Source organism: Hakea prostrata, unplaced genomic scaffold, assembly GCF_041222555.1.
Source record: "Hakea prostrata isolate BN-2017 unplaced genomic scaffold, UWA_Hpros_2 contig_93, whole genome shotgun sequence".
Lineage (NCBI taxonomy): Eukaryota > Viridiplantae > Streptophyta > Magnoliopsida > Proteales > Proteaceae > Hakea > Hakea prostrata.
Window position 1 is genome coordinate 155,649 of NW_028291212.1, and position 19,868 is coordinate 175,516.

At 40.4% G+C, this 19,868-nt stretch overlaps 1 protein-coding gene across 1 annotated transcript in view; it reads left to right on the forward strand.

The window, feature by feature from the left end:
• Positions 1-17,416, forward strand: part of LOC148998926 (sugar transport protein 14-like) — a 35,649-nt gene extending 18,233 nt beyond the window's left edge. The window contains exons 3-4 of the mRNA XM_089141602.1: positions 15,512-16,464; positions 16,549-17,416. Coding sequence (XP_088997728.1) covers positions 15,512-16,464; positions 16,549-16,986 — 1,391 coding nt within the window. The 3' untranslated portion in view covers positions 16,987-17,416. The remainder of the gene's footprint in view (positions 1-15,511; positions 16,465-16,548) is intronic.
• Positions 17,417-19,868: the final 2,452 nt, after the last annotated feature.

The window sequence follows — 19,868 nt, forward strand, 5'->3', positions numbered from 1 at the left end:
GCGTTTCCCATCTCTCTCTCTCCCTCTCTCCAAGAAATGCAGGAAGGAGAAACCTAGTGGAGGTTTCCTTCCTTTGCCTTAGAGCATTCTTCCATCTTCTTTCCACACGGCATTTGGGTTGTGGAAATACTTCCCTTTCCTTGTGATTGTGGAATCATCCCGGTAGAGATTTGGTGGTGGAACGAGAACGTGGATCCAGATTTACTTCCACTGCGAATACTTCATAATAGGGAAAGCGAATCCAGGTAAAGATATTTCCCCCATCAATTAATTGAATTGAACTAATTGGAGTATTACCAACAAGTATCGTATCGGTTAGGTGATTTTAAGAGACGTATCGTCCTGTATCGAGTATTGTATCCCTCTGGCTAATGTATTTTAATGTAATTCAATGGAGACACATATAGAGATGTATCGTATCGGTTGGATCAAATATGGATACGTATCGGCTAGTATCGTATGGTATCGTGGGATACTTTAAACCTTGGTCTCGAATAGCTAGACGTATAGAAAATTGAGAAGGGAACCCCAAGGATTGGCCCTATTGGCAAAGACCAATGCCTCATAGTATGGGGTCAAGAATTCGAATCTCTTTAATTAGGGCTATGGGTGAAGGCTTGTCGTATATTTAAATAGTTATAAAACTAACCCCTAAGGATGTAGTTGAAGTACACATACACTGACCAAACGAACCTTAATTCTAGAGAAGAAGAAGAAGAAGAAGAAGAAGAAGAAAAAGAAAGAAAAAAAGGGCCTGAAGCTCTGATGCTGTATAAGAAACCTGTGAATTATGGTTAGGAGGAATGACGATTAGAAGAAGGAGAAGAAGAAGAAGAGGAAGACACACGTTTACTGGTCTGGTTGGATGTGTGTCCATGGGAGTGTAGAGATGTAATTTCTTATTCGTTTGGCTTGTAGTACAATGCCTATATAAAGATTCGCTCACCCCTAGAGTCCTTGTTCTTTAATCTTATAAGACTTTTATGATTAACCCTTGTAGAGTTCAAATTACATTATATTATCTTCTGTTGTAACTCTTACAGAGTTTAGGTTTAACACTAGCCGCTAGGATTTTATAAGTCATGGTGAGAGGTGATCATTAGGGCTTTGCATGACTGTGTTTGAGATGTAGTAGGACTCCTGAATGACTGTGTTTGAGATGCAGTAGGACTCCTTCTAGCTATCTATGCTTAAGAGGGAATGGTGGCTAGGGTTTTGTGCAGAGTATCCTTAACAGCAATAGAGATCTCCAACCCCAAAAACTTACATGCGTCTATAGATTTTGTAGGTAATACTCCATATAATTTTCAATTCCATAATTCATAGGGGAAAGATCCTTACTTGGATCGCTTTCCTAAAATATAGAGTATTTGCAGTGGAAGTAAATTGGATCCACGTCCTCGTTCCTCCACCAAAGTTCCATCGGGATGATTCCACAATCACTAGGAAAGGGAACAAGTTCCACAACCCAAATGCCGTGTGGAAAGGATGTCAGGAGATCTAAAGCAAGGAACTCCTTTCCTGCGTTTCTAGGAGAGAGGGAGAGAGAAAGATGGGAGCCGCCTCTTTTCTGGAAAACTCACGCACGAATCACTCACTATTTCGTACTCTCAAGTGATGCGGTGGTTACAAATATATAACCTATATTTTGTAATTGCCCTAATACTAAGTTTCCAATATTGCCCTTGGGAATATAATTAAATTAATAATTATAAAATCCAAACGTCTTCCACTTGCACAAGGGCAAGTGTTAGTCTCTCTTTCACAGTGTGTCCCAGACACAAATGTATATCTCAAATATACACATTCAATCTCTCTGCTGTGTATCCTAGATACATAGACCTCTTTTGTCCCAGACACACATGTATATCCCAGATATACATATATTGATCTCTTTGCTATTTATCCCAGATACACAGATCACTTGTGTCCCAGACACTAACATCCACAAGTCATACTGGCAAAATGGGTTGTGCGACTGGTGATATACTTGCACGTGTGAGCCCCAAACTAGAAACCTTCCAAGAAGGTCAGAATGACACATCACTCAAAGAAACATATCAAATAAGCATTAGTATACTGTATACCACAGTGTCCTAGGTTTATTCAAACTCACCAAACTAAAGGTATCTCGATCCCTCTGAGAGATCACCTTCTTGTCCTTAAAATGTTCACATCAACCCTTCGTTTCATGATGTCGTTGAAAGTCACTAAGAACACTAATGGACCATAAGGTCTAGGACTCACACAATGAAAGGAGTAGGGATCCATCCTCTCACTTTCAATGATCGCTAAGCACACATAGTATGATATACGTGCTATGGTGGAGCATTCTATATACAATAGAACGTATGTCTATCTCAACACCATACAAGTCTTAGTCTAGTCGCAACCTCTTGCGCCTAACCCGAGTTTCTTTATTGTCGCCACCCTAGCACCACATAAAGTACTCGCACCTGGCTCCTATAGGCAACATGAATAGTGGGAACATTCATGTCGATTCTCTTCACAATAGAGAAATTCACATTGATTCCAAATCAAGGCGACATCATGATTATGAATTGACCTACACAAAGTCATTCACAATCCGTCTCATCTCTGCTCGCCTCCAAGGCGCCAGAGGCGAATGCTCGTGTGAGTGAACCATTCCCTTGCCTATTGACATATCTTGTTTTATACTAGAAGAACACAATCACACAGAAAGTGAATAAAATAAATGCTGGAATGAACTCATATTACTCAATAATAAGAAAGTTTCAGTACAAAAGTAAGTCACAATCTACGCAAGCCCAAAGATTTTACATGCGAAATAAAAACATCTTTGGCTATAGGTTTGGTAAGAGGGTCACCTACCATCTGACTAGTAGATATGTGCTTAAGTACAACTTTCTTCCTTAATATAATGTCTCTAACAAAGTGATATCTTAACTATATATGTTTAGTCTTCCCATGATACTTGGTGTCACATCCACCCAGCCGGTACCCTATCTGGCATACCCGGGATGTGATCCACAGCCCCGAAGATCCATAGTTCAGGGACCACATAATCCACATCAACGATAATACAATCATGAATAGATAATAATCATAAACTAACAATGAATGATCATGGAATTCAAAAATAAGGTGTCAGACATAATCAGAGTGCGGAAATAAATATCAAATCAGATAACTTAAGAAGGCAGTGGGCGGAATCCACTCCTTCACCAAACGGAAGTGAGGTCAAAATTTAGTTAAGTACACATCTCAAGTTATAAAGGTAAGTTAAAGTTATTACAATTTCTCTAAGTATACTGTCACAAAAGAAGGGGTAACTACTCATAAGTCTCCTCCATAATAAATATATCTTCTTCAAAGTTGAGGATCATGGAGACCCAACATGACTGCTCCCATACGACTCCAGGGCTAACCCTGGTACGCACAGTAATCTTCTTCGGTATGGTCACCGAAGTCTTCAACGTAGCCAGCCTCCGGATGGTAGTATGAGGTATCCGGGTCCGCCTCGGGGAGGGTGCCATCGAGTAATCACCTGTAGAATAGCCTAACAAAATATTGCAACGAGAAAGGAATGAGTTCAAAAGAACTCGGCAAGGAAGTTATCCCACCACACATAAACCACAAGATAATCATAAAATGATGCAGATGATATGAGGCATATAATGCAATATGACATTATTCTAAGTATGCTTTGGTCATCTATGGTAGACATGCTTTAAGTCATAGCACCATACTTCTTTAGGTAGTCTCGAGTCACTCATCACCGGGGGAATTGGGTCTGCATCCCTCTCGGACAAATCCATGGTTGGGGGTTTCGGTCACCGCTCTCTCACATCACCGTTTGGTCTAAGTATTGGCGCATGTCAGGGTATAGCCTAGCCCAATGCAAGTCATCTACTTAATCATATCATGCCAGTTCCAGATACTTCCATTCCTCCCCTCTCGGGATCCTTTACAGTATCCTTCACACTAGAGTCACGGATATTACTCACCGGACTCATCAACCCTATTGGTCATCCACAAATGGTAAAAGGGAAGCTCTCACATCCCTCTCACGGATCATTTCACCGGTCTTGAGTGCCCGTGAGCCCAAGTCTAGCCATTTGTAACCCTACCAATAAATGGCCCCTTTCGGGTAACCGTAATGCAATTTATGTCCTCTCACGGAGTGGATACCGGTCTTGAGCGCCCACAAATCCACACTACTACCACGGGTTGTTCGGTCTCAATGCCCTTCCGAATCGGGTCCGATATGATAGGGACATCCTAGCCATACATCTAGATGAATCCTATGCATGTCATTCAATAACCCGGAAAGCGTCAATGGACACCTTCGGAGAACATCCCATACTATTCCCTCCGATGTCCAAGGACGGAAGCACCGGTAGGGTACCCCTCAATCCCAAGTTATACTTAAGCAATCACATGGCCAAGTTCATCATATCAGTTCACAAGATACAACGTCATAATAAACATTCAATTCATGACATTGTCATAAGTCATCATATATTGAAATTGATAAACATGATAAAACATTGAAGTAATATAATGTAAACACAAAGCTACTGTTAAAAGACATATGTAGCAAGTCTAACATGATAAGAATATAAAATAGAAACTATATTTACTAGGTTAGGAATACCAAGTCAAGATTTCCATATCCTAGGTAATTACATCGATAACTATCCTTACCTTGAATCGGAGAAGAGAAGGGTCCAAGATCACAAGCAGTGGTCCGAATAGTCTTAAAGTCCTAAACAAGCATATATGAAAGGTTAGAGAAGAAATCGGAACAATCGGAGATCAAACGAATCGAAGCTGGGCAAAAGTTCTTCGTGCAACCAACTCTATTGGTCGATAGTATCGACCAATAGTATCGACCAAATCAATTCCGGGACAGACAAGCTGGCTTTTCGGATTATTGCCCATTTGGTCTTCTGGTCTCGGATTGACATGAAACTTGGAGGATAGTCTAAGCACAACATGGGGACACTAATTATCAAGAAACTTTCATAATCCAATGGTCCATTTGGAAATCCCCAAATTGACATATTAAGGTTAAGAGTTGTAGATCATAGCATTGGCTATAACTCAATGCAAATTAGGAGAAAACATGGGGGATTAGGTAGGGAATCGTTTAGAAGTAACATGGAGCACATATGCAAGGTATAGATTAAGTAAATCACGAGCTTCATCTCAGCTTTTGGTAAATAAAGCAAGTTGGTAAGCAATAAATCATGGAAATGTGTAGTCAATGATCATGAGGTGAATCAATCATAGTCATATCGGTGAAAACATCATTGTATGGGGTTTAGAAGGTTCATGGCAAGGTGTATGCAAGGTTGCAGCACCTTGACCATGGTCCCAACAGTAAAATAGAGAAAAGATGAGTGAGAAAGTGATTAGGAGAGAGAGTCATACCTTTAAAGTGGAACAAGAAAGTAAGAATAAGTGGTTGGCAATGATTGATGAAGAAGATGCTTCACCACTACCAAGGAGGAGTTCTTGGGAGGCTCTCTCACGTTCCTAGATGTTAAAGACGCGAGAATAGGGCTCCAGTCTCGAGGAATAAATAAATAGAAAAGAATATTCTAAGAATCTTTAAATGGGCTCAATGAGACTTGTTGGTCGATACCTTTGGTCGATGGTATCGACCAATAGTATCGACCAAAACAAACTCTGCAGAATTTTTACAGAATAGTTCAGAAACTTTAGGTGCGGACTTGGAGGGCTATACAAGGTCAAATTGCATGGGGTTTTCTCCTATAGTTCACTCAAGAGGTCTAGTTTCAGGGAGTACCTTCGGGTTATGCACAGGAGTCCGTTTGCTATTTCAACTGTCTCGCTCTTCATCAGTGCGCAGATTCTAACTTAACACTGGTAATGTGCTCAAGGAAGGAGCAACATCATCAATGTCCATAAACTGGAATCCCGACATTACGTCATCAACCAGTAGGGCCCATAAGTCCCTCCTACCACCACTTCGGGTCTTTGGACCTACAAACATAACAATGACCGGGTCGGGTCAAGGTTAGGTAAAAGCTGGATTTTACACTTGGGGTCCTTGACATAGCTAAAAGCTGTTGTACTATCACAGTAGACAAGGGCAGCCTCTTTGGATGTCATCACAATTCTAGTATGTCGAAGGAATTTCCTCAACCAAACAGCCTTTTGAACCGCAGCTGAGCATGCCACATACTCTACTTCCATGGTCGAGAGGGATATACAAGTTTGCTTCTTGCTACACCACGAAATGGCCCCGCTATTCAGTAAGAAAGCATATCCAGAGGTTGATTTATGCTCATCAATGTCTACAGCCTAGTCGGCATCGCTATAGCCAACTAACCGCAAATTCGATCATTGGTAACACAACATGTAGTTACTCGTTCCTCTGAGATATCTCAATATCCTCTTGACTACTTTTCAGTGCTCTATGCTTGGGTTTGATTGGTACCGACTAACCAAACCCACTGCATAAAAAATATCCGGCCTAGTACACATCATAGTGTACATAAGGCTACCCATTGCACTGGAATATGGAACTCTTTCCATGTTGGTTTTCTCCTCTGGAGTCTTAAGACCCATATCAAGGCTCAAATGCAAACCCTTCTCCACTGGAGTATCAATTGGTTTGCGGTTGTGCATATCTGTATCTCGTCAAGACATTGTCAATATAGGTCTCCCGAGATAAACCCGAGTAATCTCTTTTGCCTATTTTCGACAATCTTGACACCAAGCACATAGCTTGCTTAACTCATGTCCTTCATATCAAATACGGAGGACAACAATTTCTTAATGGTTTCCAATAGCTCCTTGCTATTGCTAGCCATAAGTATGTCATCTACGTACTATGTCAGAATAACATATTACCATCAGATCTCTTGGTATAAACACAATGGTCTTCCTCAAGCATAGAAAAACCATTTTCCATCATAGGTTGGTGGAAGCGCACATTCCACTGTCTAGATGCTTGCTTTAAGCCTTATATGGACTTCTTAAGCTTGCACACTTTGTGCTCAAGTCCATTAGCTTCAAAGCCTTGAGGTTGATCCATATAGATCTCTTCCTTAAGTTCTCCAATCAGAAAAGCAGTTTTTACATCCATCTGATAAAGCTTCAAGTCCAACTGAGCAACAATGGCTAGTATGAGGCGGATTGAGGCAAACCTAACCACAGGGGAAAACGTTTCCTCACAATCAACACCCTCTCGTTGGGTGTAGCCCTTAGCCACTAAACGAGCCTTGAATCTCTTAATAGATCCATCCGCCTTTCTTTTGATCTTGAGAACCCACGTATTCCCAATTGCCTTTCGGCCTGACGGTAAGTCAACCAAGTCTCAGACATGATTAACTTTAATCGATTACAACTCTTCCTTTATGCTTTCAACCATTCCTTTGAGCTTGACCCTGCAAGAGCTTCCTGCACGCTCTTCGGTTCATACTCATCGAATGAAGTCATCTCACAGTCGATCTCTTCAGGAGTTACCATGTAGGCTTCATCCTCTATGTCGAAACGTCGACATGGAACTAGCCCGCGCCCACTACAGCGTAAGTAAATGTTAGATTGCTCACCCTCTGAGGTAGCTATCACATTTGCACTCCCACTCCCACTAGAATCTTTTGGATGAACCCCAGGTTCATTATCCAGAATTTGAATCCCTAGAGTGACAAGACCACTATCTTGTATTTCAAAGAATTCCGATGATTCTTTGTTAACTCCTAAAAGAGATGGAAAATCATTCTCCAAAAATGTTGCATCCCTAGACTCTAAGTTTCGTTCTCCTCTCACTCTTATCTAGTCCAATGAAGACATGGCCCTTTGAGGGTTCAGAATATCTCACAAAGATACACTTTCTTCCTCTGGGTCCAAGCTTTCCATATTGGTGAGAAGTAGAGTGAACATATGCTGCACATCCCCATGTGCGAAAGTAACTCAAATCTGGCTCCTTCCGGTCCCACAACTCACATGGTGTGGAAGGAACCGATTTGGTTGGAACTCTGTTAAGGATATAGACTGCAGTCAACAAAGCATCTCACCATGTTTAGCAAGGTTCTATTCCTCCTCTCAGCAACCCCATTTTGCTGTGGAGTCCCTGGAATAGTAAGTTGTCTAGATATCCCTTTTCTTATCACACAACCCTTTGAACATATCGAAGAGATACTCTCTACCTCTATCCGTTCTAAGAGTTTTAATATTTTTATCTAATTGATTCTCAACTAAACTCATGAATTTCTTAAAACATTATAGAGCTTTTGACTTATAAGAAATTAGATAAATGTGACCATACCGTGTATAGTCATTTATGAATGTGATGAAATAAGGTTGTCCTTTTCTAGTATGCACATTCATGGGTCCATACACATCTGAATGGATAAGTTCTAAAGGAAGAGACTCAAAGCCTTTTTAAATGGTTTTCTAGTTGCTTTTCCTACTAGACATGACTCACAGGTTGGAAAATCAGATAGTGAACCTTGGCTTAAGAGACCTTCTATTGCCAACCTGTTCATCCTATCTAAGCCAATATGTCCTAGTCTAGCATGCCACAAATTAGAATCAATACACACAATATTTTGGCAAACAAAAGCATTACTAGGATTAGATAAGTTATCAATTATATCCAATACAATAAAACCATTATAAAAAAAACCATAACCATAAACTTTATCACCTAGATACAAAACCAAAGAATTGTTTTCAAATACAACTCTAAAACCATGTCTCAAAAGATAAATAACAGAAACAAGATTCCGCCAAATGTCTGGAGCATACAACACATCATGAAGTAACAGTGTCCGACCACCTTGCAAAACTAATTTGCATGTGCCTATGCCATGAACCTCCACACTTGAGTTATTCCCCATCGTTATTCTCCTGCTTCCTCTTGGAATATGACGGTATTCCACGAAGCTCGAGCATTCCCTTGTTTTGTTATCTGTCGCATCTGAATCAACAATCCACAAAGGCTTTAGTTCAGCAAGCATAGTAGAACTTGTTACATAACAAGATGAGGTATAACACACAGTACATACCTCCTGCCTAGTGCAATCATGAACAAAATGACCAGGCTTTCGGTACATGAAGCAAATCAAAGGTGATTTCTTCTTGCCAGCTCTACTCCCCCTTGAACGCTTGGGGCCATTCTATTGCTTGGACCGCTGAGGTTGAGCTTTCTCTCTCTTGTGCTTGAAGCCTGCACCCTTACTAGTGCTAGCTTCAGCAGCAAGTACCTCAGTTTGAGGGGCATCAGCCAACATTCGATCCTTCTCTAGCTCAATGTGCTTGGCAGCTTGATCAAAAGTCTTGACATCATCAGCATGAGTCAAGAAGATCTTCATATGCTCCCAAGTCTTTAGCAGTGACCTGATGACTACAGAGAATTGCTCCTCATCAGTCTTTTGGCGCCCACATGCGCTCAACTCACTAATCATGTTCGACATTATGGTTATATGCTGCCTCATGGTGTGACCCTGGTGCATTTTATAACCATTAAAAGTGAGTCCGAGTTGGCGGCCTCTTGTGGTTGAAGTCCCTCCGTACTGGAACTTCACAGCCTCCCACAAAGACATTGTAGTCATATGCTTCTCAAACCGAAGCATCAGGTCATCCCTCATGGAGCTCAGGATTGTAATCCTGGCTACTCGGTCTTTCATCTTCCAGGCATTGTATGACTCAAGGTCCCTGCGATGCTGTGCAGTGGTACCTTCCTCAGGTGGGGACATGGTCTGGTTTATGGTTTTCAGCATATCCTGCTCTTCTAGGAGATATTGCACCTTTCGGTGCCAGAGGTCATAGTTCCTCTCATTCAACGTATCTTATTTAATGAGGTCAGCAACTATGCTCTTTGTAGCAGCCATTTATTCTAGAGACATTATATACAAGGATGAGTTCAACTGTTCTAGCATAAAACACAATACAACACAAGCAACAACAAATTACACTAGCATAGTTAATCTATGGGATAAGCATTTAAATCGAAGAGATGCTAAAAAACATTCAATTAAATTCTCATGCAAACCCACATAGACTTATACACTAGTTTCATTTTGTGCAAGAAATATGATTAATATACCCATAATTAAAAACAGTTTTAAAAAGATAAAACATGTAATCATGTTAATGTTATGAGGTGGTTCACACTGAACACTTCTACCTCATTAGCTCCTACTCGGCCCCATTAGGCCCTCAATGCCCAAACATCACACAAATTGTCGAGCCATTGGCGTCCAGTAAATAGAAACACATTCAGAACTGGACAAACTCTCAGACGGATTCTGAAACGGCTCTCTGTCTGAGAGTCCGTTTGCCCAAACGGATTGCCGTCTCACCAAATGGACAGTCCGTCTCCAAGACGGAAATTCTGTCTGCGTCACTGTGATTAGACAGACCAATAGACGGACATCTGTCTAGTCCACAGTGACCAAACAACGTCATTTTTTTTTTCATGAACGGAAATTTTTCCAAAAAACGAAAGAACACGTTTTCTTTCTCCCAAAAAATTCATCCAAAAAAATATGCATGAAAGAAAAAAAAAATAAAAACCAGCAATCATTAAACAAAAATAATTCTCATGGATTATCAATCATGCAATTTTTTCATAAGGAAAATTAAAAAAATCCTCCCACTCGGATCCAAACCAAAACATAAGGGTTTCTAAAAACCCTATCAATTCTCCCATGGGTTTCCTATTAAACCATGGATATTCCGCGGGTTACTATAAACCCCTTGATCCTTCCATTGAATCCATACAATGAAAATAAACAATGGGGAGGAACCGAGAATAGTGGGAATTCCACGACTCTGATGCCAATGTAGGTAATACTCCATATAATTTTCAATTCCATAATTGATAGGGGAAAGATCCTTACTTGGATTCGCTTTCCTAAATTATAGAGTATCTGCAGCGGAAGTAAACTGGATCCACGTCCTCGTTCCTCCACCAAAGCTCCACCGAGATGATTTCACAATCACTAGGAAAGGGAACAAGTTCTGTCACACCCCGCTCGTCGGGCCCGATTACCCGCCCGACAACTCGTGGGTGCGAACCGTCACAGGATCCACGGTTTAGTCTATCAACAATAATGAATACAAATACAGATAATCAAGAGCAAGAATAGTTCAATAATTATTAAAAAAGGGTACAGGAGTCCAAATACTCCGATAAATATCCAATAAATAATCAAAGGAAAGAATCAAGAATCAAATGTAATATCGAGTTCAGCGGAAGCAAAATAAATAACTAAATAATCTTCTTTCGGTTTCCTTTTCTAAATATAAAAATGGGTTTTCTAAATTAACAAGTAAAGATGTCCTCCAATCTTTCTCCCTACGATCATAACAATCCTGGCAATTTGCCTCTGTCAGCCATCAATGGTTGCTATAAGCGCTCATCAAGCATCTTCAGGAGGCTTCATGCTCTGCAAGTTCATGTATCACTGTCTGTGTCACATCAGCTTCATACGAGAAGGTTCTTTCATGTGAATCATTTCCAACTTCTGACGTTGTGCAACCATCTATACAACTCATATAATATATACGATGAAAGGAATGAGTTCCAACGAACTCAGTAAGGAACAAGCAATTCTCATATATATGTCAATACAATCCACGAATGCACAGATGAAATGATATGGATGGTATGCAGAAATATGAATGCTACTAAGATCTAACTATGCAAGTCTTTATTAGCTGACATGCTTTAAGATATACACCAGCCCTCCTCTGGGTAAGTCTCATCACTCTGATCCGGCAAATACTGGTTACCTCTGTAGGGATCCTGGGCTAAAAGGGAAAGTCCACACCTGGCTCTCAAACCATGGCTGGGGGTTAAGTCAACACTCTCTCACCACGACCATTGGCAATGAGTACTGGCGCATGTCGGGGTTTCTAATCCAATGCAAGTCATAAAGGTAACATACTATATGGGGTCCAGATACTTCCCCTATGGCACCAACCAACTCAGTTCAGTATCCTTCGCAACCTAAGAGTGAGAACCCTCATGGACTGGCTACTGCAATTGGACTCCACTCCTTAACCCTATGGTCATCCACATATTATTGGGGCGGATGCTCTCATGACTCCTCACGACACACGGTTCGTTCCTCGGATGTCCATGAGCCCAACGCTAACATATGCAACCCTACCATTACATGACCAATAGTGGACCACTGAGTCTCCGCATGGACTGGTTACCGTTGTAGGATGAAACATAGTCACGTCACCATTGTCACGGGTCACCCGGCTTCAATTCCCCTGCCGAAAGGGTAATAGCATGTGGGGTACCTAGCCATGCAATTCTAGACTCTCCTAAGTATGTCATACAGTAATCATGATAGTGCTAGAGGCATTAGTGAGCATGTGTCCCATACCACAGCCCTCTGATATCTCCAGCCAAGATATCCCAATGGAATACCTCTTCCATCACAACTACACTACATTACTCTTTATCATACCGCTGCAATATCATAAAAGATGAAGTACATCAAGGAACACCACAAACAACAAGTATACAATAAGATTCGCATGCTTTATACAATTACAACAAGTTACATGATCAAAGAATAGTAAATAGAACAGCTGAATCATCATGTATATGTAATTGCATATAAATAAGAATGCATGTCCTTACCTGTAATTATGTAAAATTCCTCTAACTTGAATTTCAGAAACTATTATAAGACTTTTACTTGAAACAGAGAACACCTGGGCATAGGGTTACAAGAATATATAAGAGTCAAGAGTCAAAACAAATCCAAAATCAAACTTACATAGACACTGAAAACCGGCCGGTCGCTTAGGTTGAGCGACCGCCACTAGTGACCGCCCCAAAAACAGAGAGTTTCAATCCGAAACTCAGGCTTCTGATCATCCTTTTTCAATCCGGATTTCGAGTGATCATGGCCTAAGTCTCGAATCTAACACTCCTAAAGACAATAGGTGAAGGGAAAAATAACAATCATCATAAATGGATTACCCAGAAACTCTCCCCTTGACAGGATTTATCCATTAACAAATGCAGGGATTCGTTTTTGGACAGGATCTCATCAAGAACATTGGAAAGGGAGTACAACAAATCAATTGGGTAACCACTAACAAAAAGGGATGGGTTCATATCAATTAGAGGTTAAAAAGAAGAGAATTGTAGATGGAGATTCATTACCTTAATCAGAATCACCAAGAATAGAAGAGAAAATGTTCCATAACATTAACAGCACTTCAGACCTGAATCTCGCACATTTCCACAGCCGTCTAACCTCCAAACATAGCAACCACGAATAAAATATTCGTAAAAGAGGCGAGGGTTACCTTTTATAGAAGTCAGGGGCCAAAATAGGGCAAAACCTCGAAAACAGACCGGGCGGTCGCTCCAGGCTGTCGCTTGGTTCAATCGACCGCCAATAGCAACCGCCCCCATGTATATTGCTATACAAGGGTGCTTTGCTCATGGGGTTGAAGACCAAGTACAACCTAACCCTAATGAAGATATGGGGGAGATCTTAGTCTGAAAATCAATCTCAATAGGTCTATAACAAAGGGGTTAGGATTTCATCATACATAACCTATGGCTCTCATGGAAAGGCTAGGGGGAATCAAGATTCACCGTAGGGAAAGAGAAATAAAGAATGCACAATCTAAAAAGGTGTTGGGGAGTTTCCAACAGATAAAAGAACGTTAGGGTTTCAGATATGGTTACCTCTCATGAGAGTTACCCATAATTAACTCACACAAAAACAACCCAAGATAGATAAAGGAATATCTCATTAGTATTTCAAAATAAAGAAAAGGGTTTACCAATGAGAGAAAATAAGGTTCACAATTAAAGTGAAAGGAAAGAAATTCTAATCATACAATTAGGGATTTATTAACAAGAATCCGTGTATCCCACGGAAAGACTAAGGAGAATAAAGATTCACCCTTAGGGCAAAGAATTTACAATCAAGAAAGGTTTTAGGGAGGGTCCAATGAATTAACAGAAATAAAAGGGTTCCCAATTGGTTCCCTCTCATGAGAGTTACCCAAGAATTTCCCCTCAAAATCTCTCCCTTCTGGTTTTCAATGGTCTAAGGAAAAATTAGGGATCAACTCCTCAATCATGAGGACAAAAGGGAAGGTCATGGTAATAATATGAGACCTTCCCCACAATCATAAAGATAGGTAGAAAATTCAGGGAAAGTGTCATCAAGATCTTTGGTGGAGTCAAATTCAAGAATCATCGCCATATGGCTTCAAGAACATAGAGTGAATTGGGGGAATTCACTCTAGGGCTGATAGAATTAGAGAAGAGGTCATTACAGCAGTGTAATACCCTTCTCATGATCAGAAGATCAAAAGTAGAGAAAAAAGAATGAATTAAAGAATAAACGAATTGAATACCAACCTTTTAGAAGAGAAAACGATGAAGAAACCTGAACAGATGCTTGAGGATCTTCCTTGGCTTCGAAGGAGAGGTTCTAGGGCTTTTCCCACGTTCTCCCAAGGCTTAGAACAGATTGAGAGTGAAAAACATGGAGTTCCCCCTTTTAAATAGTACAAAGAGTTCAAGAATTACTAGGATTTCACTAAACTGACCCTATTGGTTGATTAGTTGCCAAAGAGGAAGTTCTAAGGTCCTTCCCACGCCATCAAGAGGTTTAGAAACATAGTGGGATAGCTTAACACGAATTTCAAAGAAATAAAGCTTTTAAAAACCTTCAAAACTGAAAATTACCAAAATGCCCCTGCCTGGACAGCTTGTTCAAAAATAGGGATTTAATGGGCCTAACTTCAATATTTTTAGATGGGCTTCTTTCAACACATCATACTACTTAGTATGGAGGGATGTCTTCAAACTATGTCCAACTAGGCTTTAGGTCCATCAACCAAGTTCTTCATCACAAATAAATAGTTCAACTCCAAATCAAAAAAAATTTCCATAAAGAAACACCATCATCAATATCCATGGGTTTTGGGTCAAACACCATATCTTCTACTGAGATGGCCCACAAAGACATCTTCCTCATTTTGGGACATTGGATCAATCCTAAGGGAAAGATCTGACATGGCTTCCTAAGATTTTCAAAGACAGTGAAACTGAAATCACGGTCCAACTTCAAAGTCAACATTAAACAAACCTTTCTTCACCCAAAAGAGATAGAGTGTTCGGGCTAGATTTGGGCTGGATGTCACAAGTTCCACAACCCAAATGCCGTGTGGAAATGATGGTCAAGAGATCTAAAGCAAGGAACTCCTTTCCTGTGTTTCTAGGAAAGAGGGAGAGAGAAAGATGGGAGCCGCCTCTTTTATGGAAAACTCACGCACGAATGAATCACTCACTATTTCGTACTCTCAAGTGATGTAATGGTTACAAATATATAACCTATATTTTGTAACCGCCCTAATATTGATTTTCCAATATTGCCCTGGGGCATATAATTAAATTAATAATTATAAAATCCCAACAGATTTATTACTAGTAAGTACCCACTTTAAGCTGCTCACTGAATTCGACATATTGATCTTCTTCTTTAATGTGGTCCAGGTGGTGTGACGTCAATGGATGACTTCTTGATACGTTTCTTCCCAGACATATATGCAAGGAAACAACAACATCTCAATGAGACAGATTACTGCAAGTACGATAACCAGCTCCTCACTCTCTTCACCTCATCTCTCTATTTCGCTGGTCTTGTCTCCACATTTGGGGCCTCATATTTGACCAGAACGAAGGGTAGAAGAGCCAGTATTCTTTTTGGTTCCATTAGCTTCTTCCTTGGTGGGCTTTTGAACGCTTGTGCTGTCAACATAATCATGCTCATTATAGGCCGTATTCTCCTTGGTTTGGGCATTGGGTTTGGAAATCAAGCTGTCCCTCTCTATCTTTCAGAGACTGCTCCTCCCAAAATCAGGGGTATGGTTAACCAACTCTTCCAACTAACTACCTGTCTTGGCATTCTGGTTGCCAATATCATCAACTACTTCACTGACAAAATCCATCCATGGGGTTGGAGATTGTCTCTTGGTTTGGCCATGGTCCCTGCTGCTCTCATGTTTATTGGTGGTCTTTTCCTTCCTGAGACTCCCAACAGCCTTGTTGAGCAAGGAAGACTAGATGAAGCAAGACACAACTTGGAAAAAATTAGAGGCACTACCAACGTAGACGCAGAATTCCAAGACCTACAACTAGCCAGTGAAGCTGCGCGTGCCATTAAGCATCCCTTCAGGAATCTTTTAGCACGAAAGAATCGTCCACAGTTCGTGATAGGAGCTTTGGGCATCCCAGCATTCCAGCAACTCACTGGCATGAATTCTATACTTTTCTATGCTCCAGTCATCTTTCAGAGCTTGGGTTTCGGCTCAAACACTTCTCTCTACTCATCTATTATAACAAGCAGCATGCTTGTGGTTGCAACTTTCATTTCCATGTATGTTGTTGATAGGAAAGGTAGAAGGTTTCTCTTCTTGGAAGCTGGTTGCCAAATGATCATTTCCATGGTAATCTCCTTCTCTCAGTTTCTTCACTTTATATCTTTTCTTCTCCTGCAAACTAACACTAGCATGACTTCTTATTTTCTGCAGTTGGTGGTAGCCATTATTCTTGGCATCAAATTTGGACATGGAGTTGAGCTACCTATATCATATGCTGCAATCCTAGTTGTCATGATATGTGCTTTTGTCCTTGCTTATGGGTGGTCATGGGGGCCTCTAGGATGGTTAGTACCAAGTGAACTCTTCCCTCTGGAAACAAGATCGGCTGGCCAGAGCGTAGTTGTCTGCAATAACCTCTTCTTTACAGCTTTGGTTGCACAGTGTTTCTTGGTGTCTCTCTGCCACCTCCAATATGGAATCTTCTTGTTGTTCGCAGCTTTGATTATGATAATGAGCTGCTTCATTTTCTTCCTCTTGCCAGAAACAAAGCAAGTTCCCATAGAGGAGATAGTATTCCTATGGCAGAACCATTGGCTCTGGAAGAGGTATGTCGAACCATCAGATGGAAAAGTGGTGCGAGTGGGTTAATTAGATTAACACCAACTCTGGAGATTTGTATGCGTGTAATGGAATTTACTACAGTCACTATGATGAAATAACAAATTTAATTTCTGCCTTGAGAACTACTGATAAACCTGTCCGTTCGTCTACTCTTGAAACGCCTCTACTTGGGATATGGGATTGGGCTAACTCAAGAGCATATATGATTATATTTAATTAGGAGGAAGAGGATGATATGCTGGTTGATAGGCATGCATGAGTTCCCTTCCTTGTTGTTCCTGTTATGAAGATTTTTTGCTGGAATTGTAGAGGGGCAGGTAGTAAGGTTTTCTCTACCACCCTGAACCACTATAGGAAGGAGTATAGACCGGATTGTGTCGTTATCCTTGAACCTCAAATTAGTGGGAGACATGCCACGAAGGTGATAGGAAGAATGGGAGGTTACACATGTTTTCAAAGCGAGGCTATGGCCATGTCAGGAGGTATTTGGGTGGTGAGCCTAAATAATAAGGTCCAATTCAAACTTATCAAGGAACATAGACATTGTCTTTTTCTTGAAATCAAGGATGATAATGGTAGGGTGTGGCTTCTTGTAGCGACATATGCTAGCCTGACATAGAGTTGTAGGCAGATTTTGTGGGATGAGATTCATAGTCAGATTGTGAAATCCAACCCAAACCCTAGCTTAGACGCCCTAATTGTTTTGGATGAAAAAGGGCTCGTTTGATGTTTGACCTTGAAATTGGACCTTAAGTATAGTATTGATATGTTTAGAAGGTCCTTGGAAGTCAAGTCAAACATCTCCCTTAATGTAGATCCGAAGACTTGAAGTGAAGGAAGAAGACTTGGTGTGCCATCTCAATTAAAGACATGGTGTTTGACCGAAAACCCATAGATATCGATGATGGAGTTCCCTTTCTTGAAACTTGTCTGAATTTGGAAATGAAATGCAGCTTGATGTTTAAGAGTTTGGTTGATGGACCTAAAACCCATTTGGATATGGTTTGAAGGTGCCCCTATGTGCTAGGAAGGTTGTTTGTTGAGTTGGGAGAAGCCCACTTGAATTTGGGGTGTTTTGGGCCTTCAAATCCCTATCTAAGCCATGCTGTCCTATGCTGTCGACTGGCCAGTCAACCAGCCCAGTCAGCCAGCTGAATTTAAGATCCAAGAAAATCTTCTTTTTAGGTCTTTTTGGTGTTCTATATAAGTAGACTTCGTGTTTCTCAGCCTTCTTTGTTGCTAGAACCCTTAGAGAACGTGGGAAGCCTCTCTCAAAGCCTCTCATTGATGTTTTTGAAGAATTCTTGTAAGATCTAAAGTTCCTCCTCTCTTGTTCATCTTCAAGGTTAGTATACTACCTCTATATTCTCTAATCTCTTCTCTCTACTGTTCTAGTTTATTGTTTTGATTGTGGAGAAGGTGTTACACTACTATAACTACCTAATCTGTGGTCTCCTTGTGTCTTAGAGTGAATCCCCAATCTATCTATGCATTCTTTGAAGCTATATGGTGATTCTTCTTGTTTCTAATTTGGTTTTGGTAACATGATTCATTATCCTTGTAAAGTGCTATTTTAACCGATTGTAGATTTGTTTCTTATCAATTTCTAAGCATGATCTATTATATTCAATGTCTTTGAATGAATTTCCATTCATTCCATTGATGCTATGATCTTCATGCTTAGTTTTTAGCCATGGTTCATATGATTTCTTGATGAAGCCATGATCATTCATTTAATCTGATTTCTCTAGCATATTAGATCTGATTATATGATAGTACTCATCTTTGATCTATTGCTAATGATCCTCTTGAAATGATCCTTCATTCTCCTTTACATCCATAGTCTTTTCATTGAAAACCATGTTGTTTCTAAATTAGAAAGTTATGTTTTCCAAATTTGAAAGTTAGGTTTTCCAAATTAGAAAGTCATGATTTTTCTTAATCATGGATGGTGTCTAATCCATGCTAGATAGTCTTAGTATGTTTATGTGGAGTTTCCCATAGAATTTCGGAGCAATCGGCCTTCAAGCGAAGAAGTTATGACCGATTTTGTATTTTCTGTTGTAGACACTATTCGCTAGGTCGACTGCCTGGTCCACTGGATAAGTCAACCAGCTCAGTCAAACAGCTGTGGACAGCATTGCATATGTCACATCCACCCAGCCGGTACCCTACTTGGCATACTCGGGTATGTGATCCACAGTCCCAAGGATCAAGTATCGAGCAACCATGCCTCCCACCTACGCGATAACACAATCATAAACAATAATAATCAAGGTAAAGCATGTAATAAAAGGAATCATGAATAAGATAAAAACAAGATAATCAGAGCGCGGAATAAAAGATACCAAATATAATCAAAAGGAAAGGAAGTGAGCGGAAATCACTCCCTCGGTACACAGCGGAAAGTAAATTAGTGAAGGTTATAGTTAAAGATCCATGTTCCAAAGAAATAACAGTATAAAGGCCTAAACTAAGGTCTCATCGGTTTTATACAAGATATCCTCATAGGTGTACACATAAGAGACCAAACATGGCCTTTCCCACACTAAGGTCGGGCTAATCCTGGTACGGAGGGTAATCACCCTCGGGATCTTCACCGTAACCTTCATAGTGGCCAAATCCTTTAGAGTAGTATGAGGGATCCTGGTCCGTCTCGAGGAAGGAGCCATCAACTTCTTCAATACTTGCAGAGAAATCTAACAAAACAATTGCACACAAAGGAATGAGTTCAAAAGAACTCAACAAGGCAGTTAATTCCATAATACATAAGCAATATGATACAAAACATAACATGGTGCAATATGATATGAAACAGATGATGTAAATATGATTCTAACTCTACATATGCTAATCTCTAGGGTAGACATGCTTTAAGTCATAGCACCATACTTCTTTGATTAAGTCTC